General features: G+C 38.6%; 2 protein-coding genes across 2 annotated transcripts; both read left to right on the top strand.

The window, feature by feature from the left end:
* Positions 1–325: 325 nt before the first annotated feature.
* On the top strand, positions 326–9379 carry idh1 (isocitrate dehydrogenase (NADP(+)) 1). The gene is made up of 9 exons (XM_083907261.1): positions 326–409; positions 1531–1655; positions 4020–4311; positions 5275–5377; positions 5981–6158; positions 6264–6415; positions 7467–7607; positions 7693–7855; positions 8300–9379. The coding sequence occupies exons 2-9, from the start codon at positions 1531–1533 to the stop codon at positions 8391–8393; spliced, it is 1248 nt and encodes a 415-aa protein (XP_083763387.1). The 5' UTR covers positions 326–409; the 3' UTR covers positions 8394–9379.
* A 1068-nt stretch (positions 9380–10447) lies between these two features.
* Positions 10448–20360, top strand: epsti1 (epithelial stromal interaction 1). The gene is made up of 10 exons (XM_083906722.1): positions 10448–10647; positions 11339–11397; positions 11501–11584; positions 11661–11734; positions 12566–12649; positions 13745–13818; positions 14712–14790; positions 18393–18454; positions 18620–18783; positions 19745–20360. The coding sequence occupies exons 1-10, from the start codon at positions 10538–10540 to the stop codon at positions 19876–19878; spliced, it is 924 nt and encodes a 307-aa protein (XP_083762848.1). The 5' UTR covers positions 10448–10537; the 3' UTR covers positions 19879–20360.
* Positions 20361–20591: the final 231 nt, after the last annotated feature.

Raw genomic sequence — 20591 nt, 5'->3', positions numbered from 1 at the left:
GTTATCTGCAGATGGAAAATTGACCAATAAAAACAACAACACGCCATATAAACATACATGTGCTATATATGTGTTCTGTTTTTGTATAAACTGCATATTTTATAAGTAAATATTTAAAAATGGCGTCTGTGAGTTTTAAAAAGTATCTTCTTTAATCTCTTCTCATCGACTTAAGTCCCTCCCCCGTCATTCCAGCGTGGGCGCGTCTGATTGGCTAAGCGCCGCTTCCCTGCTCGTCTCTGATTGGTTCAGCGCCCCGCTCCTCAGCTCCGGAGGGGGGTGACTGACTGGGAGCCTCTGTGCGGCTCCGTGCTCTCACTTCACCGGCTCAGTACGGCTCTGCACGGCTCTCCTCCTCCTCACTTTGTCGCTGTTTGTGTCGCGGACCTTTTTTTAAAAACCGAACAAGGTAAGAAACGCGGAATAAAAGCGTGTTTTTGTGGCCGTAAAGAGGGCGAAGAAGCAGAGAAATCCTCCCCCCGGAGCGCGAGACTTATTATGTCAAATCAGATCAGATCGTATAAAAGTGCGACACTGCGCTGTTAGCACACAAATAAACCATTAAAACTAAATAATTTAAACGTCAACGTCATTGTATTTAACGTCTTTACGAATAGGCTTCATAATGAATGACAGGTTTTCATTCAAATCGAGTCCAGAGCAGGTAACACACTCACTTCCGGTTTGTTACTAGCTTATTATTAGCATACATTACACTAATTCACGCACCGACATTGCTATTATGGCACTAATTTAATGTAATAGTGCTTTATTACAGTACTGTTCAGAGGTCCGGCTTTGTTTAAGGCCTCGCTGATGCGAAACTATCATTTTTTAGCTCTGTCAAAGTCTGTAATCTGTGTTGTTTTGAATGGAATAACGGGGGAATTAGCTTAACTACAACTAACGCCTTGTGAATTACTAGCATAGAACAGAATAAACTTTATTGTCATTGAACAAAAATCACCAAATTCATATTTTGAACCTTGCCTACTACATATTGTATGTGTGTAATGCTCAAAACCTCGTGTAATAGACCGTTTCAGGCATTAAATAGTCAGATAATTAGCAATAACATTAATTTAATTTACTGCATGCGCATTTACATGTTTTAATTAAAACAAATAATGATAAATACTACTATATTATGACTGTTACAACACATTCAGGTCCTTCCTCCTCAGGATGTGCTGTCATTAGCTGCCTCACAGTCTCCTCCCATCACACCATCATCTGCACACTTATGCAACAGGCAAAAGAAAAGCACAGATATGTAGTTGTGAAAGCGTGAAGGAGTCGATTTTTCTTTTTAAAAATCGTAGTTTGAAGAGAAAAAAAGTGTGGTGAGAGTTAAATCATGTGCTTCGGCCTCAGGGATTTTCTTTGTTTCTCACTCTGAGCAGATTTGTGCTGAGTCACTGTAGTCTGTAGTCTTCAGTCATCTAAAATAAATCTGCAACTACTGTAACGGCTGCAGAAGAAGAACGAGGTGTTTGTTTCTTTATTAATGTTGTTTTTCACCATCCTCAGATGTCTCAGAAGAAGATCAAGGCGGGCTCTGTGGTGGAGATGCAGGGAGACGAGATGACCCGAATCATCTGGGAGCTCATCAAGGAGAAGCTCATCTTCCCCTACCTGGAGATGGAGCTGCACAGGTGAGCACGACTCAGCGGGACTCGGCACGACTCAGCAGGCGTCAAATTAAGTGCAGAGTAAGCAAGAGAAAGTGGAAAAAACAAACAAGCATTTCAAGTCACAAAATAGAGCATTTTTATCCTTATACAATCATTATAAACACAACACTTCTAAAGCCTGAATATGTGACCTATAAACACACCCCCCCCAGGATGAAGTCCATATAAGGAGTTGTGTATTATTCCAACAGTAATTTAATTACCATGGGTAAACGACAACACATTACAAATGTACTTAAAAAAACAAGTCTGATTCTGGTTCTGCGACTTTTCTTATTTACGTTTATTTAAGGTTCTTTTATACACTGACTGGTTTTAAAAAGTGACTCTTCCTGCTGCGCTGGGATTTCTCGTCGGACTCGTTCACACCCGAGTTTCACTGTTAGGAAAAGCAAACGAGTGAATGTGATGAAGTGATAGCGCGAGGACGGCTCGGTGTAATTTCCGGGCGAGGTCGTGCAGAGACGAGGCGTGGTCGCTCGGCGTGAATCTCACCTGCTTCCTTTGACCTCGCCGCTCCTCTTATCTCCTGCTTGAACTTTGTTCGGGAGGTTTTTTTTTATGAATATCGTGTCTAAAGTGGTAGAGTGCAAACAAACAGGATCTTAGCTTCTGTTTTATCAGGTCAATTTGATGCATTTCAGTGTTTTTCATCATAGTTTCTCTCGTGACGATCGTGGAGATAAAAGTTATTTTTTACGCTTCAAAACTGACATTTTTTTGGCTAAAAAAGCAAATACAAACACATAAAAGAAGAAAAATCCCAAAACATGAATAGTAAAGAGCACAAGCCATTAATAATTGACCTGTTGAAACACAAAAGAGGGCAAAACCGGAATAAAAATCATTATATTCTCTCAACATGTTGGTTTTAATAACATATCAGATTAAGTTGTTTTTTTAATGCTTTTTCAGCTTCTTTAAATGTGAATATTTCCTGGTTTCTTTGCTCCATAAAACAAACAAATCATTCACGCTGAGTTTGAGGACAAAAACTCATGCTAAGAATCATTATTTTAAAGGTTTTTTGACATTAGTTGAGGTTTTTTCATATTTTAAATTGTAATAACGATGCAAATTTGCCCCAATCGACGCACTTTTAGTGATTTTTATCACGATAACGTTGTGTTTTGTCCCTAAAACCTTGTCAATCGTCTCTTTGTCTCTGTCAGTTTGTGTCCTCATTACTTGATTAGCGTGGTATTGTTGTGTGTGTTGGTATCGTCTTTCCGTGTGTGTGTGTGTGTGTGTGTGTATGTGTGTGTGTTGGGGGGGGGGGGGTTGCTGTTAGGAAAGTGGGTAAGAGGTCACTGGGGCTGTTGAACAAAGCCTGTGGCTGCAGGAGAAAACTGGGCCGAGTGCAGGCTCCTGCTTGAAGGGAATGATAATGATCACATAACACTCTTTAAGTTCCTCAGATGAATCACACATGCAGCATGTTTTCTTATAATTTTTAAAGTCACGCATGTAAATGATTCAATCGTTAAAAAGAAGAATAAAGACTAACATCTGAAAGGGCGTATCAAACCATAACCGAGTTAATAAAAAAACACATCGTAACTCAGACGGAAACAGAAAGTAGGTCAAAGTCGGGCTGAAACTGACATTTCATTATTGTTTATTATCGATTATATATTATATTATATGTATAATATATATGTGGAAATGTCCACGAACCATAACAATGAAATTTAAAGGAAATTAGCAATAATTTTCATCGATTCATTGATTAACCTGTCATTTTTATTGATTAATTGATGTGTTTTTTGGTTCAAAATTGTTGATAAGTGTTTGTCAAGCCTTTAAAATGATGAAATGACATTTGGAGCAAAGAAACCAGAAAATATTCACCTTTAAGAAGCTGAAAATTGACAAAAAACAGTTTTAATTACTAAATAAAAGCACTCAAACTAGTATTTGCCTCTGTAAAACTTGCATTTAAATAGTTTGAAATGCTTAATACTTATGCTGTATTATCGTTTTCTAGCAGTTTAAGGGAGTGGACCTTTTTGTCCTTAAGGTAACGGATGTAACTTTTTCATAAAAATGTTTGTATATGTGCAAAAAAGAAAATATTTACACTTAAGGAGCTGAAAATACATACAAAATGGTTTTAATAACTAAAAAAAGCACTGAAACTAGTAATTGCCTCTGTAAAATGGCCTTTTAATAGTTTGAAATGCTTAATACTTGTGCTGTTGATCGTTTTCTAGCAGTGGACCTTTTTGTCCTTAAGGTAACGAGTAAAAAAAAAAAGTAAATCAAAACAGTTGCAGATTAATTTAGTGATTGAAATCCGTCTAACCTCTTGTGTCCCTCACGAAGCTTTGACCTCGGCGTGGAGAACCGCGACGCCACAAACGACCAGGTGACGGTGGACGCGGCGGAGGCGGTCCGCCGCTACAACGTGGGCGTCAAGTGCGCCACCATCACGCCCGACGAGAACCGCGTGGAGGAGTTCAAGCTGAAGCAGATGTGGCGCTCGCCCAACGGCACCATCCGCAACATCCTGGGCGGCACGGTGTTCCGGGAGGCCATCATCTGTCAGAACATCCCACGCCTGGTGACCGGCTGGGTCAAACCCATCATCATCGGCAGACACGCCCATGGAGACCAGGTCAGAGGTGTTGATATATGGTGTTAAAAAACATGGCAAGGACGAGAAATCCTTTTATTTATTAACTCTCTCAGCATAAAATCTACGTCAGTACAAGTCTACGATGTATTTAGGACGCGTTCGCGTCTTTATTTCACCGTTTTCTCAGACTTTTACAACAGGAAACTGAAGTTTGCAAAACACTCGCTCTCCCCACACCAAACCCCATAGAGAAAACCAGTGATTTTAGCTCACGGGGGACACAGGAGCTGCTGGTTCGCTGCTGCCTCGTGTGGTCACTTTGTGTCACTGAGGTCAACCCGAACAAAGGCTTTTTAAAGCCGAATTGACGAAATAAGACATTTTAACTTAGTGATGGAGGCAGCAGTGGATCAACAACTCCTGTGTGCTCTCTGTGTGCCCACGCGAGATAAAATCGCTGATTTTCTCTATGGGGTTTGGTGTGGTGAGAGTGAGCGGTTTAGAAAGTATGATTTTTCTCATGTTAAAGGTTGATTAATTAACAATAAATTAATTACTGCTGTTGCTTTAAGCTCCTGCAATTTTAACGGTATATAAATTCATGAAAAAGTGACTTTTTTCATGAAAAAGTGACTTTTCTCTGACTAAAGTTGACTCAGTCGAGTCTTGCGTAAACCTCCAGAGCTGCGGTCGTGTCACAGATTGCCGGGTTATGTCACCGACGACTCCGTCAATAATTGTACGTCCTGTCCTTTGCACCACAAAGTGCCTGCCCTTTTTTTTTAACGTCATAGGAATAAATGACAGGTTATTCCGTGGCTCCGAGCCAAAGTCAACAGCAGTGAAATCCAGGTGAAATGTCTCCAGGCTGCAGGTTATGTGATATACTGCTGTTATAATTCATTGATGGCTCGTCTTGCAGCTGTGTGATATTAACCCACAGTGTCTCTGTCCTCTGTCCTCTGTCCTCTGTCCCTCTGTCCCTCTGTCCCTCTGTCACAGTACAAAGCCACAGACTTTGTCGTACCAGGCCCTGGTAAAGTGGAGATGACCTACACGCCCACAGAGGGAGAGCCAATGAAATTTGTCGTGCATGAGTTTAAAGGTAAGAACGCACTAAAGAAACTTTAGTATATCAATAGTACACACACACGCACATATCAGCATTAAAGGGACAATAATAGAATTTGAATAGGGTAGTTGTAGATACAAGTAACTGTGCTATGTGAGATAAGTGTGTCAGCAGGTGTCTGAGGCATCTTAGGAATGTTTTCATGTCTTTATCTCACCGTTAGACAGACTTTTCCAACAGGAAACTGACGTTTGTAAACCCACACCAAACCCCATAGAGAAAATCAGTGATTTTAGCTCACAGGGACACAGGAGCTGCTGGTCTACTGCTGCCTCGTGTGGTCACTTTGTGTCATTTCACTAAATCCAAACAAAGGATTTCAAAAGCCGAATTTTACAAAATAAGACATTGTAAGTTAGTGATGGAGGCAGCAGTGGATCAACAACTCCTGTGAACTCCTGTGTCTCTGTGATGTTAAAATCACTGGTTTTCTCTATGGGGTTTGGTGTGGGAGAGTGAGCGGTTTACAAACAGTGAGATAAAGACGTGAACACGTTCTTAAGACATCGTAGACTTAAAGTGAAGTAGATTTTATCAAAGAAATTAAATGTGTGTGTGTTGTGTGTGTGTGTGTAGAGTCAGGAGGCGTGGCCTTGGGCATGTACAACACGGACAAGTCCATCACAGACTTTGCCCACAGCTCCTTCCAGATGGCGCTGTCCAAAGTGTGGCCCCTCTACCTCAGCACCAAGAACACCATCCTGAAGAAGTACGACGGCCGCTTCAAAGACATCTTCCAGGAGATCTACGAGAAGTAAGAGCGGACGCCGGCGCAAAAAAACGCCGACGACGTCTTCAGTCATCAGACGCGGATCACTTAAACTTATCGTTAAGAGTTGCATCTTCCTCTGTGTTTCAGGGAATATCGCTCTCAGTTTGAGGCCAAAAGCATCTGGTACGAGCACCGGCTCATCGACGACATGGTGGCTCAGGCCATGAAGTCTGACGGAGGCTTCATCTGGGCCTGCAAGAACTACGACGGAGACGTGCAGTCGGACTCTGTGGCACAAGGTGAACCTCCAGACTTTCTCTGCACGGGTCCTTGAAATCCTTGAAAGTTTCTAAATTTGTAAAAAAAAAATAATAATAATGATGTCTACCACGGGGAAAGTTTCTTCAACATCAATTTAACTTCTTTCTTACATAAAATTCAAGCACTTTCAAGGGCATTTTTTTCAAATTCACAAACTTTCAAGGATTTCAAGGAGACTTCCCAAGGGTTGAAAAGGCTAGAAAGTTTGTGAATTTGGAAAAAAAATTCAAGGCTATTGAGAGTTTTTGAAAATCGCCCTAAATGAACATGCCTCCTGCCACTGATGTGTCCTTCAGCGTTCCAGCAGGTCCTTGAAATCCTTGAAAGTTTTTGAATTTGGAAAAAAAAAATCAAGGCCCTTGAAAGTGTTTGAAAATCGCCTTGAATGAATTTGTTTCCTTCTGCTGATGTGCCCTTCAGCATTCCCACAGGTCCTTAAAATCCTTGAAAATTTTTGAATTTAGGAAAAAAATTCAAGGACCTTGAAAGTTCTAGAAAATCGCCCTATATGAACTTGTCTCCTTCCGCTGATGGGCCCTTCAGTGTTCCCGCAGGTCCTTGAAATCCTTGAAAGTTTTTGAATTTGGAAAAAAAATTCAAGGCCCTTGAAAGTTTTTGAAAATCACTCTAAATTCACATCTCCTTCTGCTGATGCGCCCTTCAGCGTTCCCGAAGGTCCTTGAAATCCTTGAAAGTTTTTGAATTTGAAAAAAAAAATCAAGGACCTTGAAAGTTTTTGAAAATCGCCCTAAATGAACATCTCCTTCCGCTGATGTGCCCTTCAGCATTCCCACAGGTCCTTGAAATGCTTGAAAGTTTTTGAATTTGAGAAAAAAATTCAAGGACCTTGAAAATTCTTGAAAATCGCCCTAAATGAACATCTCCTTCTGCTTATGTGCCCTTCAGCCTTCCTGCAGTTCCTTGAAATCCTTAAAAGTTTTTGAATTTGGAAAAAAAATTCAAGGACCTTGAAAGTTTTTGAAAATCGCCCTAAATGAACATGCCTCCTCCCTTGTTTGGCTCTTCCAGGCTACGGCTCTTTGGGAATGATGACCAGCGTCCTGATCTGTCCCGATGGTCGCACCGTAGAGTCTGAGGCCGCCCACGGCACAGTGACCCGCCATTACAGGCTTCACCAGCAGGGGAAAGAAACCTCCACCAACCCCATAGGTACGAGCAAAAGCCAACGTCTACGCGACGTTTTCTGACGCGACACGATCCCGTAAATGTACGATTAACCGTGCTTTTGTTGCAGCCTCCATCTTCGCGTGGACGCGGGGTCTGCTGCACCGGGCGAAGCTGGACGGCAACAGCGAGCTGCGAGTCTTCTCCGAGGCGCTGGAGGCCGTCTGCGTGGAGACCATCGAGGCTGGTTTCATGACCAAGGACCTGGCCATCTGCGTCAAAGGACTGTCCAAGTGAGTCTCTTTAGAAGCTCAGCACAGTCGGGGAGACTTTTCCTGACTGGAGGCTGAAGTTTGTGTTGCTTTTTAACACAAACTCACTCTCCCACACCAAACCCCATAGAGAAAATCAGTGATTTTAACATCACGGCACACAGTCGTCGTTGATCCACTGCTGCAGCTGATATTTGAAGTCAGTAAGTTCAAATTTGTTACTTTATGAATTCGGCTTTTAAAATATTTAATTTAGACAAACCTCAGTGACACAAAGTGACCACACGAGGCAGCAGTAGACCAGCAGCTCCTGTGTCCCTACGAGCTAAAAACGCTGATTTTCTCTATGGGGTTTGGTCCATTGACTTAAAATTTTTCGTATGTACAGGAAATTAAAACCCTGCAGTTATACATTTTCAAACTACATTTATATCAATCTTAATCTTCTTTTTCGTCTGTTTGCAGCGTGACACGGGCCGACTACTTGAACACCTTCGACTTCCTGGACAAACTGGCCGAGAACCTGAAGATGAAGATGAACAATCAGCCCAAGCTGTGATTGGACGCCTCTGCAGTCACCACACAAACACAGACACATTCAAACACAGCACACAGACGTCCGTCCACACGCTAACTAACTAACCAAGTGTGTGTGTGCGTGTGTTCGTACGACGACCCTTTTTTTACGATTTTTACATATCGTAAAAAAAAATATATAAATAAACCACAACTGAAACTGTGACAAACTAAACTCAATCTTCACTGAACTCGTTCACTTGCACTCGGTTTTTCTGAAGTTCGTGACTCTGTCAGTGATCTGCGTGAAGACGGGGAGACGGAGTTCATTGCGATTTATACGACACTTTTTTCCCCCGCTAACAACCGCAAAGTTCCCAGTTGATCGCAAACGTGTCGCTGCTTCCTCCAGACGCTCAAACGCTAAGAACTATTTTCAAAACAAAAGAAGAAGAAAAACGCTAACAACTATCGTGTTCTCTGTGCGGCTCGTGGCGCTGACGCTAACGCACAGTTGATCGTAAACGTGTCGCTGCGTCCTCCGGGCGCTAAGACTCGGAAAAACTATTTTCAAAACAATTAAAGCAGGGGAAAAAGAGCTAACGTATAGTTGCTAACAAGTGTTAGCCTCGTAGCTGCTTTACTCCACATGGTGTTGGCGTGTTTGTTGGTCTAAACAGAAGACACTGCCCTCTGGTGGTGAGTTAAGCAGCACACTCTCATCTCACCACATCTCTGCGTTCTGACCGACGTATAAATATCTGGATAAAATGCTAACGATACCCGTCCCTAGGTAGCGCCGTTTTCCTCTCTGTGAAAACCAAACGGTCGGTAACCGCGGAGACGACTGAAACCTGCCTCCCCGCTCACGTCATTTTTATTTTAAACGCAAACTTTAGACGACGACACAAAGAACCCAGAAGTTAGCGTGCGAGTGTACGTACTGTGACTTTAACGTCATGCATCATGAATATTTTATCGTGTCGACAGTCGCAACTCTTTTTTCCTCGCGCTTTTAGATTTTTATACTTTGAACCGATAACATTTGGTAAAAGAAGTATTTATGTGTGTGTGTGTGTGTGTGTTCTTTCATTCCCTGTAAGACGACGCCATGACTCGTAAAAAATAAATGAGTTTTTAAACAAACGTGTGTTTTCTAAGAGTTTTTAGCGAATGAATTGAAGACAAGTTAAGGTGTACTGTGTTGTTATTGCCGTAAAAGCAAGGTGATTGATCTAAAATGACAAAATAATTCAAAATAACATGTATGTATTATTTGTCCAGCAGGTGGTGTCGGAGCCAGTGTGGGGTTAGGTTTAGTTTGGGCTTGGTTCAGGTGGTTGGTGCAGGATGACTCTGTAAACGGCTAATGTCGTTAATGTCAACTGTTGGCCTTAAGCCTTTGGTTTAATATGCGAGGCCTTGCAGTCGTTTGTTGTTCAAAACAGACCAAAGATAAAATTACTCTGAAAAACTGAAAAAAAAATTGTCCCAAAAACAGAAAAAAAATTAGTCCGAAATAAAAAATACTCCGAAAAACAGAAAAAAAATACTCTGAAAAACAGACTAAAAGTTACTCTGAAAAACAGAAAAAAAAATTAGTCGGAAAAAAAAAAATACTCTGAAAAGCAGAAAAAAAAATGTGTCCGAAAAAAAAAAATACTCTGAAAAACGGAAAAAAATTACTGTGAAAAACAGAAAAAAAATGTGTCTGGAAAAAAAAATTGTCCGAAAAAAAAAAATACTCCAAAAACAGACTAAAATTACTCCGAAAAACAGAAAAAAAATTACTCTGAAAAACAGAAAAAAAAGTTAGTCCAAAAAAAAAAAATACTCTGAAAAACAGAAAAAAAATTACCCACAAAAAACAAAAAAACAATACTCAGAAAAAAAAAATACTCTGAAAAACTGAAAAGAAAAACTCAGAAAAACAGAAAAAATGTTTTTCAAGTGAATCCAATAGGCTTCCGTACACTGGAACCTTACTACAGCTGAAGACTTTCAGTGGCTTTAGTATGAAGTGAACGTTCATCACTGCAGGTGGAGCCACTGCATCAGAACCTCCCACAGTAAAGACAGGAGAGGACACAAGGAGACAGAAGGAGGCAGGAGAGGAGACGAGGACAGAGGACAGAAGACAGAGGACAGAGGACAGAGGACAGAGGACAGAGAATTCTGAAGAATTAAATGGATCCTCAAAGAAACCACGAGACCCCTGATGACCTGAGGTCACCTGAGACACAACCATCATCATCATCATCATCGTCAGGTCAAACTGATCCACGACAGCCTCAATAGTAAGTGACACATCATCATTATAACTATTATAATTATTACTATTATTATTATGTATTTAAATATATTTATTATTAAAAAACGTTGCATATTTATTCGTTTTCTTGTGTTTTCCGTGGTTTAATTTTAAGCTTTTCGTTTCCTTTGACTTTCACTTTCGTTTCATGCGTTCAGAGAGAGGAACGGTGCGTTCACGAACATCCCGTAAATCTCACTTCTTATTGTGTCACAAACATTTAAAACAATCAAAAAATATATATATAAAATGACTTAATATAAACAAAGAAATAGTTTGTTTTCTCAAATAAATCTGTAAAAAAAAAATTGAATTTTTTTTTAATGTGTCACGTCCTGTACTTTTTCTTCCCGATGTTCCCTGAATGCAGCATCAGCTCAGGATCATTATCAGTGATTCATGATGAAAAAATACTGATGTAAACAAACAAATCCTCTGGAATTGAAGCTGTTTCTCTGATTATGATCATTTAATTCCTGCGGAATAATCCTAATCTGTGTTAATCTCACATCATGTCCATCATGTCGTATGAATTTGGAGGACATTTTACTTTATTTAATTGACTACGTTGATTTAGTTGCATTTTACTTTCATGGATTAGACTGAAAATGATCCCTTCAAAATAAGTTTATTTTAAATGAAATATATTTAAAATAATCTGTGTTTCTTTGTCTCAGCTCAGGTGGATTCACCATGATTCCGCCCAATGAAGCCCTCAGAAGACAGACGCTCGCCAGTACAAAACAGTTCCACTTGTTTTTCATGATTATTATTTGAACCTCGTACATGTTTGACGTGTATTTCCCGTGTACTGAAGCTCGTTGTCGTTGTTGTTTTAGCGGCTCAGAAAGGAGAGGAGGATCTTAAGAGATGGAAGGAGGTCAACAGAGTCACACATGTGCACACGGAGCCAGAGAAACTGGGTAAAAAAAAAACAACGAAAATTCACCCAAACTCAAGTTTGTACGCACGGTAATCTGACGTTTTTAATGCGTCCAGGTGGTCACATGACTGAGGCTGAAGCCAGACAGAAGCAACAGATAACCCAACGCTCATCCAAGCTGCAGAAGAAGGCACTGAATTCATTTCTATCCGTTTAAATCACGTGTATTTTCAGATGTTGTTTGTATTTGGGGATGAAGTAGTACAAATTGTTTTTTGTTTTTTTTGCCATTTTCGGTTAAATTTATTTCACCTTTTATGACAGACTTTTCCAACAGGAAACTGAAGTTTGTAAACTCACTCACTCTCCCACACCAAACCCCATAGAGAAAACCAGTGATTTTAGCTCACGGTGGACACAGGAGCTGCTGGTCTACTGCTGCCTCGTGTGGTCACTTTGTGTCACTAATTTAAGTCTAAATGTAAAATTTCAAAAGCCGAATTGTGCAAAATAAGACATTGTACGTTAGTGATGGAGGCAGCAGTGGATCAACAACTCCTGTGAACTCCTGTGTCTCTGTGATGTTAAAATCACTGGTTTTCTCTATGGGGTTTGGTGTGGGAGAGTGAGTGGTTTACAAACTTCAGTTTTCAGTTGAAAAAACAAAGTTATATGTTCTTAAATGTCTTAAAGATATTGTTTGTCAATTAATCTCATCATTAGACAGACTTTTCCAACAGGAAACTGGAGTTTGTAAACTCACTTATTTTGTTTACTTTTGAAATCCTTCATTTTGATTGGCCTCAGTGACACAAAGTGACCACACGAGGCAGCAGTAGACAAGCAGCTCCTGTGTCCCTGTGAGCTAAAATCACTGGTTTTCTCTATGGGGTTTGGTGTGGGAGAGTGAGTGGTTTACAAACTTCAGTTTCCGGTTGGAAAAGTCCATCTAACAGTTAAATAAGGTGCCAAACATGTATTATTTTCAAAGTGGCTTAAATATATTTTATATATTTTGCAGCTGGAACAGAAGGATTTAGAGCGTCAAAGGAAGCAGGAAGAGGAGAAGAATCTGAAGGAAATGAAAGACAAACAGAGGAACAAGGTGAGAGCAGGACTGAAACATCACTGAGACCTTTAAACGCAAGAAAGGTGATGAAAACGAGGCAAAAGTTACCACAAAAAAAGGTCTGTCAGTATCACGTTTGGCCTCTAGATGTCAGTAGAGACAAAACAACCACACACACACACACAGCAGTGAAGCAATGACAACGATGAAGTGATTCATGTTGAGACGTCTGTGATCAGTCTGGACGAGGATTAATGTTTGTGAAATCACAACGCAACGTACGTCTTTATGTTCTGACGTAAAAACCTTTACATTCTGACGTAAACCTTTATATTCTGACGTAAACTTTCAGATTCTAACGTAAACCTTTATATTCTGACATAAAAACATTTCTATTCTGACATTAACCTCTATATATTCTGATGTAAACTTTCAGATTCTAACGTAAACCTTTACAGTATATTCTGACGTAAACCTTTACAGTATATTCTGACGTAAACCTTTAAATTCTGACGTAAACCTTTACAGTATATTCTGACGTAAACCTTTAAATTCTGACGTAAACCTTGATATTCTGACGTAAACGTTCAGATTCTAACGTAAACCTTTATATTCTGACGTAAACCTTGATATTCTGACGTAAAACTTTAAATTCTGACGTAAACTTTCATATTCTAACGTAAATCTTTATATTCTGATGTAAACCTTTATATTCTGATGTAAACCTTTACAGTATATTCTGACGTAAACCTTTAAATTCTGACGTAAACCTTGATATTCTGACGTAAACTTTCAGATTCCAACGTAAACCTTGATATTCTGACGTAAACGTTCAGATTCTAACGTAAACCTTTATATTCTGACGTAAACCTTGATATTCTGACGTAAAACTTTAAATTCTGACGTAAACTTTCATATTCTAACGTAAATCTTTATATTCTGATGTAAACCTTTATATTCTGATGTAAACCTTTATACTTTATATTCTGATATAAACCTTTATATTCTGATATAAACCTTTACAGTATATTCTGACGTAAACCTTGATATTCTGACGTAAATGTTACTAAGAGTCTGCGTTAGAAAGCGGCCGCATTCCAAACGTTTGACAGTGACTGTGATGTTTTCCAGAGCGAGCGTCTGGAGGAGAGAGAGAGACAGGAAGACCTGAGGAGGAAGGAGGAACTCAGACTGGATCATAGCAGGTCAGACCTGGATCAGGTTCACCTGAGTTCAGACCTGGATCAGGGATCAGGTTCACGTCAGTGTGGTTTCTGTGGTGGATGTTAGTCACTGACGTGGTGTCAGATGACACAATGTGAGGAGCTTTACAGTCTGTGTGTGTGTGTGTGTGTGTGTGTGTGTGTGTGTGTGTGTGTGTGTGTGTGTGTGTGTGTGTGTGTGTGTATAGACCAGGTGAACTGAGGTGTAGATCTTCACCTGAACACTCTGGTGAAACTGTTAAATATTCATTATTTGAGTTAAATGTAACTTTTCTACATCATGTGTGCGCTAAATTAGCTCGCTAGTTAGCAAGTCTGGCTACATGACTGAACGTTGTCCACCAAATAATCGGAACTGTTCCAGTATTATCACGATGTTTGAGTGTCAATACGATATTATCACGATATTTAAGTCATGATATGATATTATCACGATATTTAAGTCACAATACGATATTATCACGATATTTAAGTCACAATACGATATTATCACGATATTTAAGTCATGATATGATATTATCACGATATTTAAGTCATGATATGATATTATCACGATATTTAAGTCACGATACGATATTATCACGATATTTAAGTCATGATATGATATTATCACGATATTTAAGTCATGATATGATATTATCACGATATTTAAGTCATGATACGATATTATCACGATATTTAAGTCACAATACGATATTATCACGATATTTAAGTCATGATATGATATTATCACGATATTTAAGTCACAGTACGATATTAGCACAATACAATATTATCATGATATTTAAGTCTCAATATGATATTATTGTGAGTCTTGATACGATATTATCACGATATTATCATGATATTAAAGTCCTGATACGTGTGTCCTGCAGGAGGCAGGAGAGTTTTCTGCAGACGATGGAGATGAAGACGACTCTGAATCCTCCAGCACCCACACACACTTCATCCAGGGTGAGCCAGCAACCACTCAGTGTGTGTGTGTGTGTGTGTGTGTGTGTGTGTGTGTGTGTGTGTGTGAGTGTGTGTGTGTGTGTGTGTGTGTGTGTGTGTACATGTGCTTCCCATGTTTTTCTTGCATACACACACACACACGGTCACATATCTGTGGCTGTGGTCGTTCCTCTCTCAGCTGTTTTCTCAGTAAATATTCCTGCGTTTCTTTCTTAAGTTCTTATTTGTGTGAGTCTGCCCCCTGCTGGCTCGTCACAAATATAAAAAACACTCACCAGCTTCGTCCACATTATCTTTAGAACGTGTTCACGTCTTTATCTTCACTGTGAGACAGACTTTTGCAACAGGAAACTGACATTTGTAAACCACTCACTCTCCCACACCAAAGCCCATAGAGAAAACTCTGACCTCTGACCTCTGACCCCTCTGTCTGTCTGTCTGTCCTGTCTGTTCCTTTCATTTTCTCAGCCTCCCTCTTCCCTGTGAGGGATGGAGAGGAAAGGCGAGCAGAGTTCAAGGGACTTCCCAGAGTTCACTCTGAGACACACACACACACACACACACACACACACACACACACACACACACACACACACACACACACACACACACGGTGACGATAGCGTTAGCTCGCGGCGTTAGCTCGTCCGTAGCGCTGTGTTTGTCTGTCTGTCGTCAGCTCAGATAAAGACGGGGTTTTTCTTATTAAAGAGCGTTGACAGTTTCTGTCGTTCACCGCGTCGTCGTCTCCTACACACACACACACACACACACACACACACACACACACACACACACACACACACACACACACACACACACACACACACACACACACACACACACACACACACACACACACACACACACACACACACACAGGAAACTCTCTCTCTCTCTCTTTGTTCTGTTTTCTCTTCTTTTTCTCACAAATCCATCATGGACTCACAGACCTGAGGTCAGACTGTGGTTCAGGAAGAAAGAGGAAACTGTTACAGTCTACACGCACACACACACACACACGCACACACACACGCACACACGCACACACACACACACACACACACACACACACACACACACACACACACACACACACACACGCACACTAACACACAGGGTCACACTTCCTGCTTTAACGCCTCTTCACTTCGTCTCCTCGTCTCGTCTCATCACCACTTAACTCTTGTCCTCACTTGTCTCAGTGTCCTCGTCTCCTTTCCTTATTCCCTTGCCATTCCAGTTTCCTTTCCTCTCCTTTTATTCCCCGCATCGTCTTTGTTTCCCGTTTCCTTTTCTTTACGTTTTGTTCTTTATTCCATTTCCTTTCCTTGTTCCCATTCCATTCCCGTTTCCTTTTCTCCCCCCTTTCCTTCCCTTCATGTCCTTGTTCCCTTTCCTTTTGTCTACATTCCTTCCCCATTTCCTTGTCTTCTCCTTCCTTTTCTCCTTTACCCTTTTTTCATTATTCCCTTTCCTTCCAATCAATTCCTTCATCTTCTATTTCCTTTCCTCCTTCTATTTCCTTTCCTACCCCTTTCCTTCTCTTCATTTCCTTGTTCCCTTTCCTTCACTTCCTCTGTTTCCTTTCCTTTAGTCTCCTTGTATTCCCCCGTGTAGTCTTTGTTTCCTGTTTCCTTTTCTTTATTTACTATTCCATTTCCCTTTCTTCCCATTTTTGTTCCTTATTCCATTTCCTTTCCTTGTTCCCATTCCATTCCCTTAACTTTCCACTTCTTCCCCCTTTCCTTCCCTTCATTTCCTTGTTCCCTTTCCTTCCTTTCCTCCTTTACCCATTTCGTTATTCCCTTTCCTTTCCTTGTCACCTTTCATTTCCACTCAGTTCCTTCATCTACATTCCTTTACTTTCCTCCTTCTCTTTCCTTCCCTTGTTCCCATTCCATTCCTCTGTTCCCTTGTCTCCACTTCCACTTCTTACCCCTTTCCTTCCCTTCATTTCCTTGTTCCCTTTCCTTCTATTCCTCTCTTCCATTTTCTTTCATCTTCATTCCTTCCCTTCCTTTCCTCGTTTATCCCATTTCCACTCAATTCCTCCTATTTCCTTTCCTTGTTCCTGTTAAATTCCTCATTCCTTTTCTTTCCCTTCCTTTCCTCATTTCCTCTTTTCCTTATTCCCTTTCCTAACTCCTTAGTTAAGTAAAGTTTGGATACAAAACGGTAACAAAAGGTCAAGTTTATTTCCTCACACGTGATTCATGTGTTCGTCCAGATTAACGCAGATTAAACGTGAGTTTTACTGAAGTCAAAGTGTTTAAAATCATAATTTAGAGACGACAACGACGGGATTACGCTCCGTTATTCTGAGTCGTGAGTGTTGTGCGAATAAAACTGAGGGAAAAAGTGAAGCTGAGGGCGTTTGGGTCGTCCGTTACTCATCCACACGCTTTAGAAAACGCTTGAAAAAAATCGATTTTGAAGGAAAATCCTGCAAAACACGTCCTGTTTTTCAGGCTGTTTTCCTCTCCGCCCTCACACACACACACACACACACACACACGCAGGATCAAACCATTGCATGACACAGAGCTAATTAGCATCAATTATGTAGCGTAGCCGGTGGTTTCTCTTCATCAATAAATGATCGTCGTCAGTTATTTAAAACAGAGGAAACTGAGAGACTGAGTTTGTTAAAGTCCTGAAACAATTACTGATTTTTTGAGTAAATAAATAAAACACGCAGACGTGAAACAGTCGCAGCTTCACCATTGTTTAAAAAAACAAAGTTGAATTGAGTAAATTGGATAAAAGCGTGGAAAAATGTGCACGTTTGTTCCATTTTTGCTGTGTTTGATGTCTAAACTTTAGCTGGAAACTGTGAATAAAAGTGGGCCCAGACCTGATCCCTGAGGAACACCACAGACAGGTTTTAAAAGAAGGTGTTTGTGTTCACAATGACCTGTTAGTTTCAGGAAAACTTCAAAATAAGACAAAGATAATGAAAACTAAAGGTCCAGGTTTTAAGTTTTATGTACTACATTATCCACAAATTTTTCCAAGTGGGAAATTGTAACTTGTTTATGCTTGTTAAACTTGTTTACTGGTATTTTCTATTAATTAATTAATTAATTAATTAATTAATTAATAGGAAATACTATTATTAATTATAATTAATTAATTATTAAATAATTTAATTAATTAATTAATAGAAAATACCAGTAAACAAGCAAACAACAATTCATTAATTAAATAATTTAATTAATTAATTAATAGAAAATACCAATAAACAAGCAAACAACAATTAATTAATTAATTAATTAATTAATTAATTAATTAATTAACAGAAACAATACATTATTTATTTAATTAATCAATGAATCAATCAATTCATTCATTCATTCATTTATTTATTATTTTTGTGTTGATATGAACATTACACAATACTAACACTAGAGGGCAGTCCAAGTTGCAGGTGTTTTAGTCGTAATATTACTGGTCGTCGTTGGCGACTAAAGAGATTCATGACTTTTGTCGCCACATTATCCACACATTTTTCCGAGTGTGAAAATTGTAACTTGTTTATCAGGAGAAATGTTTGTCTGGTTTGTTTTTGTTGTTGATATTTTTCTGTCTCTTGTGTTCAGAGCGAGTCGGTTGAGAGTAAACCCAAGAAAACTTTGACTGAAGTCCAGCTGGATGAGAAAAGGTGAGAACATTTTCTCTGCAGCAGTTAAAAAAAGCAGTAAATAAACCTCGACTACATCAGTGACGAGGAGATAAACACCAGCTTGTTTTTGGACGATCACTGTGTTTTAGTTGAAACATCTGCAAACATTAGCTGGTGTTAATGTGACGCGTCGTGTTGTGACAGAGTCAACTCAGGCTTTCTGGACAGAATCCAGGGCAGAGGAGGCAGTGGAGGTGGTGGCGTCCAGGAGGCGGAGCCTTCCTGTTTGTCCTCTTCTCTGATTGGACGACAGAGTGGTTCAACTCACCTGGAATCAGAGCCAGAGCAGAACTGGACTCAGGAAACTGGTGAGATGAAAATTCTATTCGCCAAAATTAGAAATTGTATATATGTATATATGTATATCTATATCTATATATAGATATACATATATATACACATATATATACATGTGTATGTATATGTATGTATATATATGTATACATGTATATATGTATATATATATATATATATATATACACACATATACATATATATACACATATATATATACATATACATATATATACACATATATATATATACACATATACACATATATACACATATATATATACACATATACACATATATACACATATATATATATACACATATACACATATATATACATATATACACATATATATATATACACATATACATACATACATATACATATACATACATATACATATACATATACATATACATATACATATACATATATAAAATTTCTAATTTTATGTATAAATGTGTATGTAATTATATTCATTGTTATATAAGTATATATACACAGTATATGTACATATATATCAACATTTAAATAGATATTTGAGGTTGATGCTGACGTACTGAGCTCATATTTCAACCTAGAAATATGTTTAAATTCACTTACATTTGTAGATATGTACATATTACAGTTTAATATTGTATTTTTTGTATTATATGTATGTATGAACACATTTTGTATTTACACATACACACACAAATTGTGCAGAAATTAATGTCCACAAGTTCAAAAAATGTACAGGCAAATAAATAAGAATTATCCTTAAATGAAAAAGTCAAAATATATACGTATAATATACATTAAATGTCCAGAAAAATAGTAATAAATACACTAAAATAACAAAAAGCTAATTATAGGTACATACTGCTATATTTTTAATTGTATCAAATTCTCTGTTCTTTATTTTCTTAAACTGTTAGAAAATAGTAAAATTTTATTTTTTTATATATATATATATTTATTTTTTTATCTTCCAGAGTCGTATCTTGACTACGACTTCGTGTTAAGGAAACTGATGAGTGACTTCCCTCTCTGCAGCAGAAACTTCCTGGAGGATATTGTTAACCAGTGTCAGGGAGACTATGATCGAGCTCATTCTCTGCTCAGCTGAACACAGGGTTTGTTTATATACGACGTGTTTTCATATAGAAACACTCATTTAAACACTTAAAGGTCGACTATATCACATTTACAAGAGTTTATTGGAAGAAAATCAATCTACTGCTCTGTTATTATGTTTGTGACGCTGTAAAATGACTTAAAATGAAAATACTTTGTATTTTCTCTCTGGGGATCAACTAATAAGGTTAAAGAAGAAAAAGTCTTACAGTAGATGTGTATGTGATGATGGAGGAGATGAAATATATGTTTTTGATTATATTATTAGTCAGTGATTGTTGTATTTGTCTGAGTGCAGCGATGAGTCACTGGTTCTTATTCTGTGTGTGTGTGTGTGTGTGTGTGTGTGTGTGTGTGTGTTTGTGTTGTGACGTCGTAGCAACAATGAAGTCAGATTTTAGTTCAGTAATTAGTAAATAAAGTAAACAACAACAAAAAAATACACGAAATAAATACACAGATGTAGACTTTCCCTAAAACAAACACAAATTAAAATAAGAAAGAAAAGTTTTTCTGCAATAAAATATAAAAAACTTTGTTTAATTTGAGTATTTTCTATTAATTAATTAATTAATTAATTAATTAATTAATTAATGTATTAACTGTATTTGCATGTGTTGATACATGTTTTTATACATGTTGATGTGTTGATAATTAATTAATTGTATCAACACATGTTAATGCATGTGTTGATACATGTTTATA

This window comes from Microchirus variegatus, assembly GCF_963457635.1.
Source record: "Microchirus variegatus genome assembly, chromosome: 20".
Classification (NCBI taxonomy): Eukaryota; Metazoa; Chordata; class Actinopteri; order Pleuronectiformes; family Soleidae; genus Microchirus; species Microchirus variegatus.
This window is presented reverse-complemented; position numbering and strand designations above follow the sequence as displayed.

Excerpts from the sequence above, each read along its gene's own strand:
- idh1 (XM_083907261.1), top strand. The coding sequence starts at position 1,531 with ATGTCTCAGAAGAAGATCAAGGCGGGCTCTGTGGTGGAGATGCAGGGA. Across the intron at positions 6,416-7,466 it reads GTCGGACTCTGTGGCACAAG|GCTACGGCTCTTTGGGAATG; the intron begins GTGAACCTCCAG and ends TGGCTCTTCCAG. Across the intron at positions 7,856-8,299 it reads TGCGTCAAAGGACTGTCCAA|CGTGACACGGGCCGACTACT; the intron begins GTGAGTCTCTTT and ends GTCTGTTTGCAG.
- epsti1 (XM_083906722.1), top strand. The coding sequence starts at position 10,538 with ATGGATCCTCAAAGAAACCACGAGACCCCTGATGACCTGAGGTCACCT. Across the intron at positions 11,585-11,660 it reads CACGGAGCCAGAGAAACTGG|GTGGTCACATGACTGAGGCT; the intron begins GTAAAAAAAAAA and ends TAATGCGTCCAG. Across the intron at positions 11,735-12,565 it reads CATCCAAGCTGCAGAAGAAG|CTGGAACAGAAGGATTTAGA; the intron begins GCACTGAATTCA and ends TATATTTTGCAG.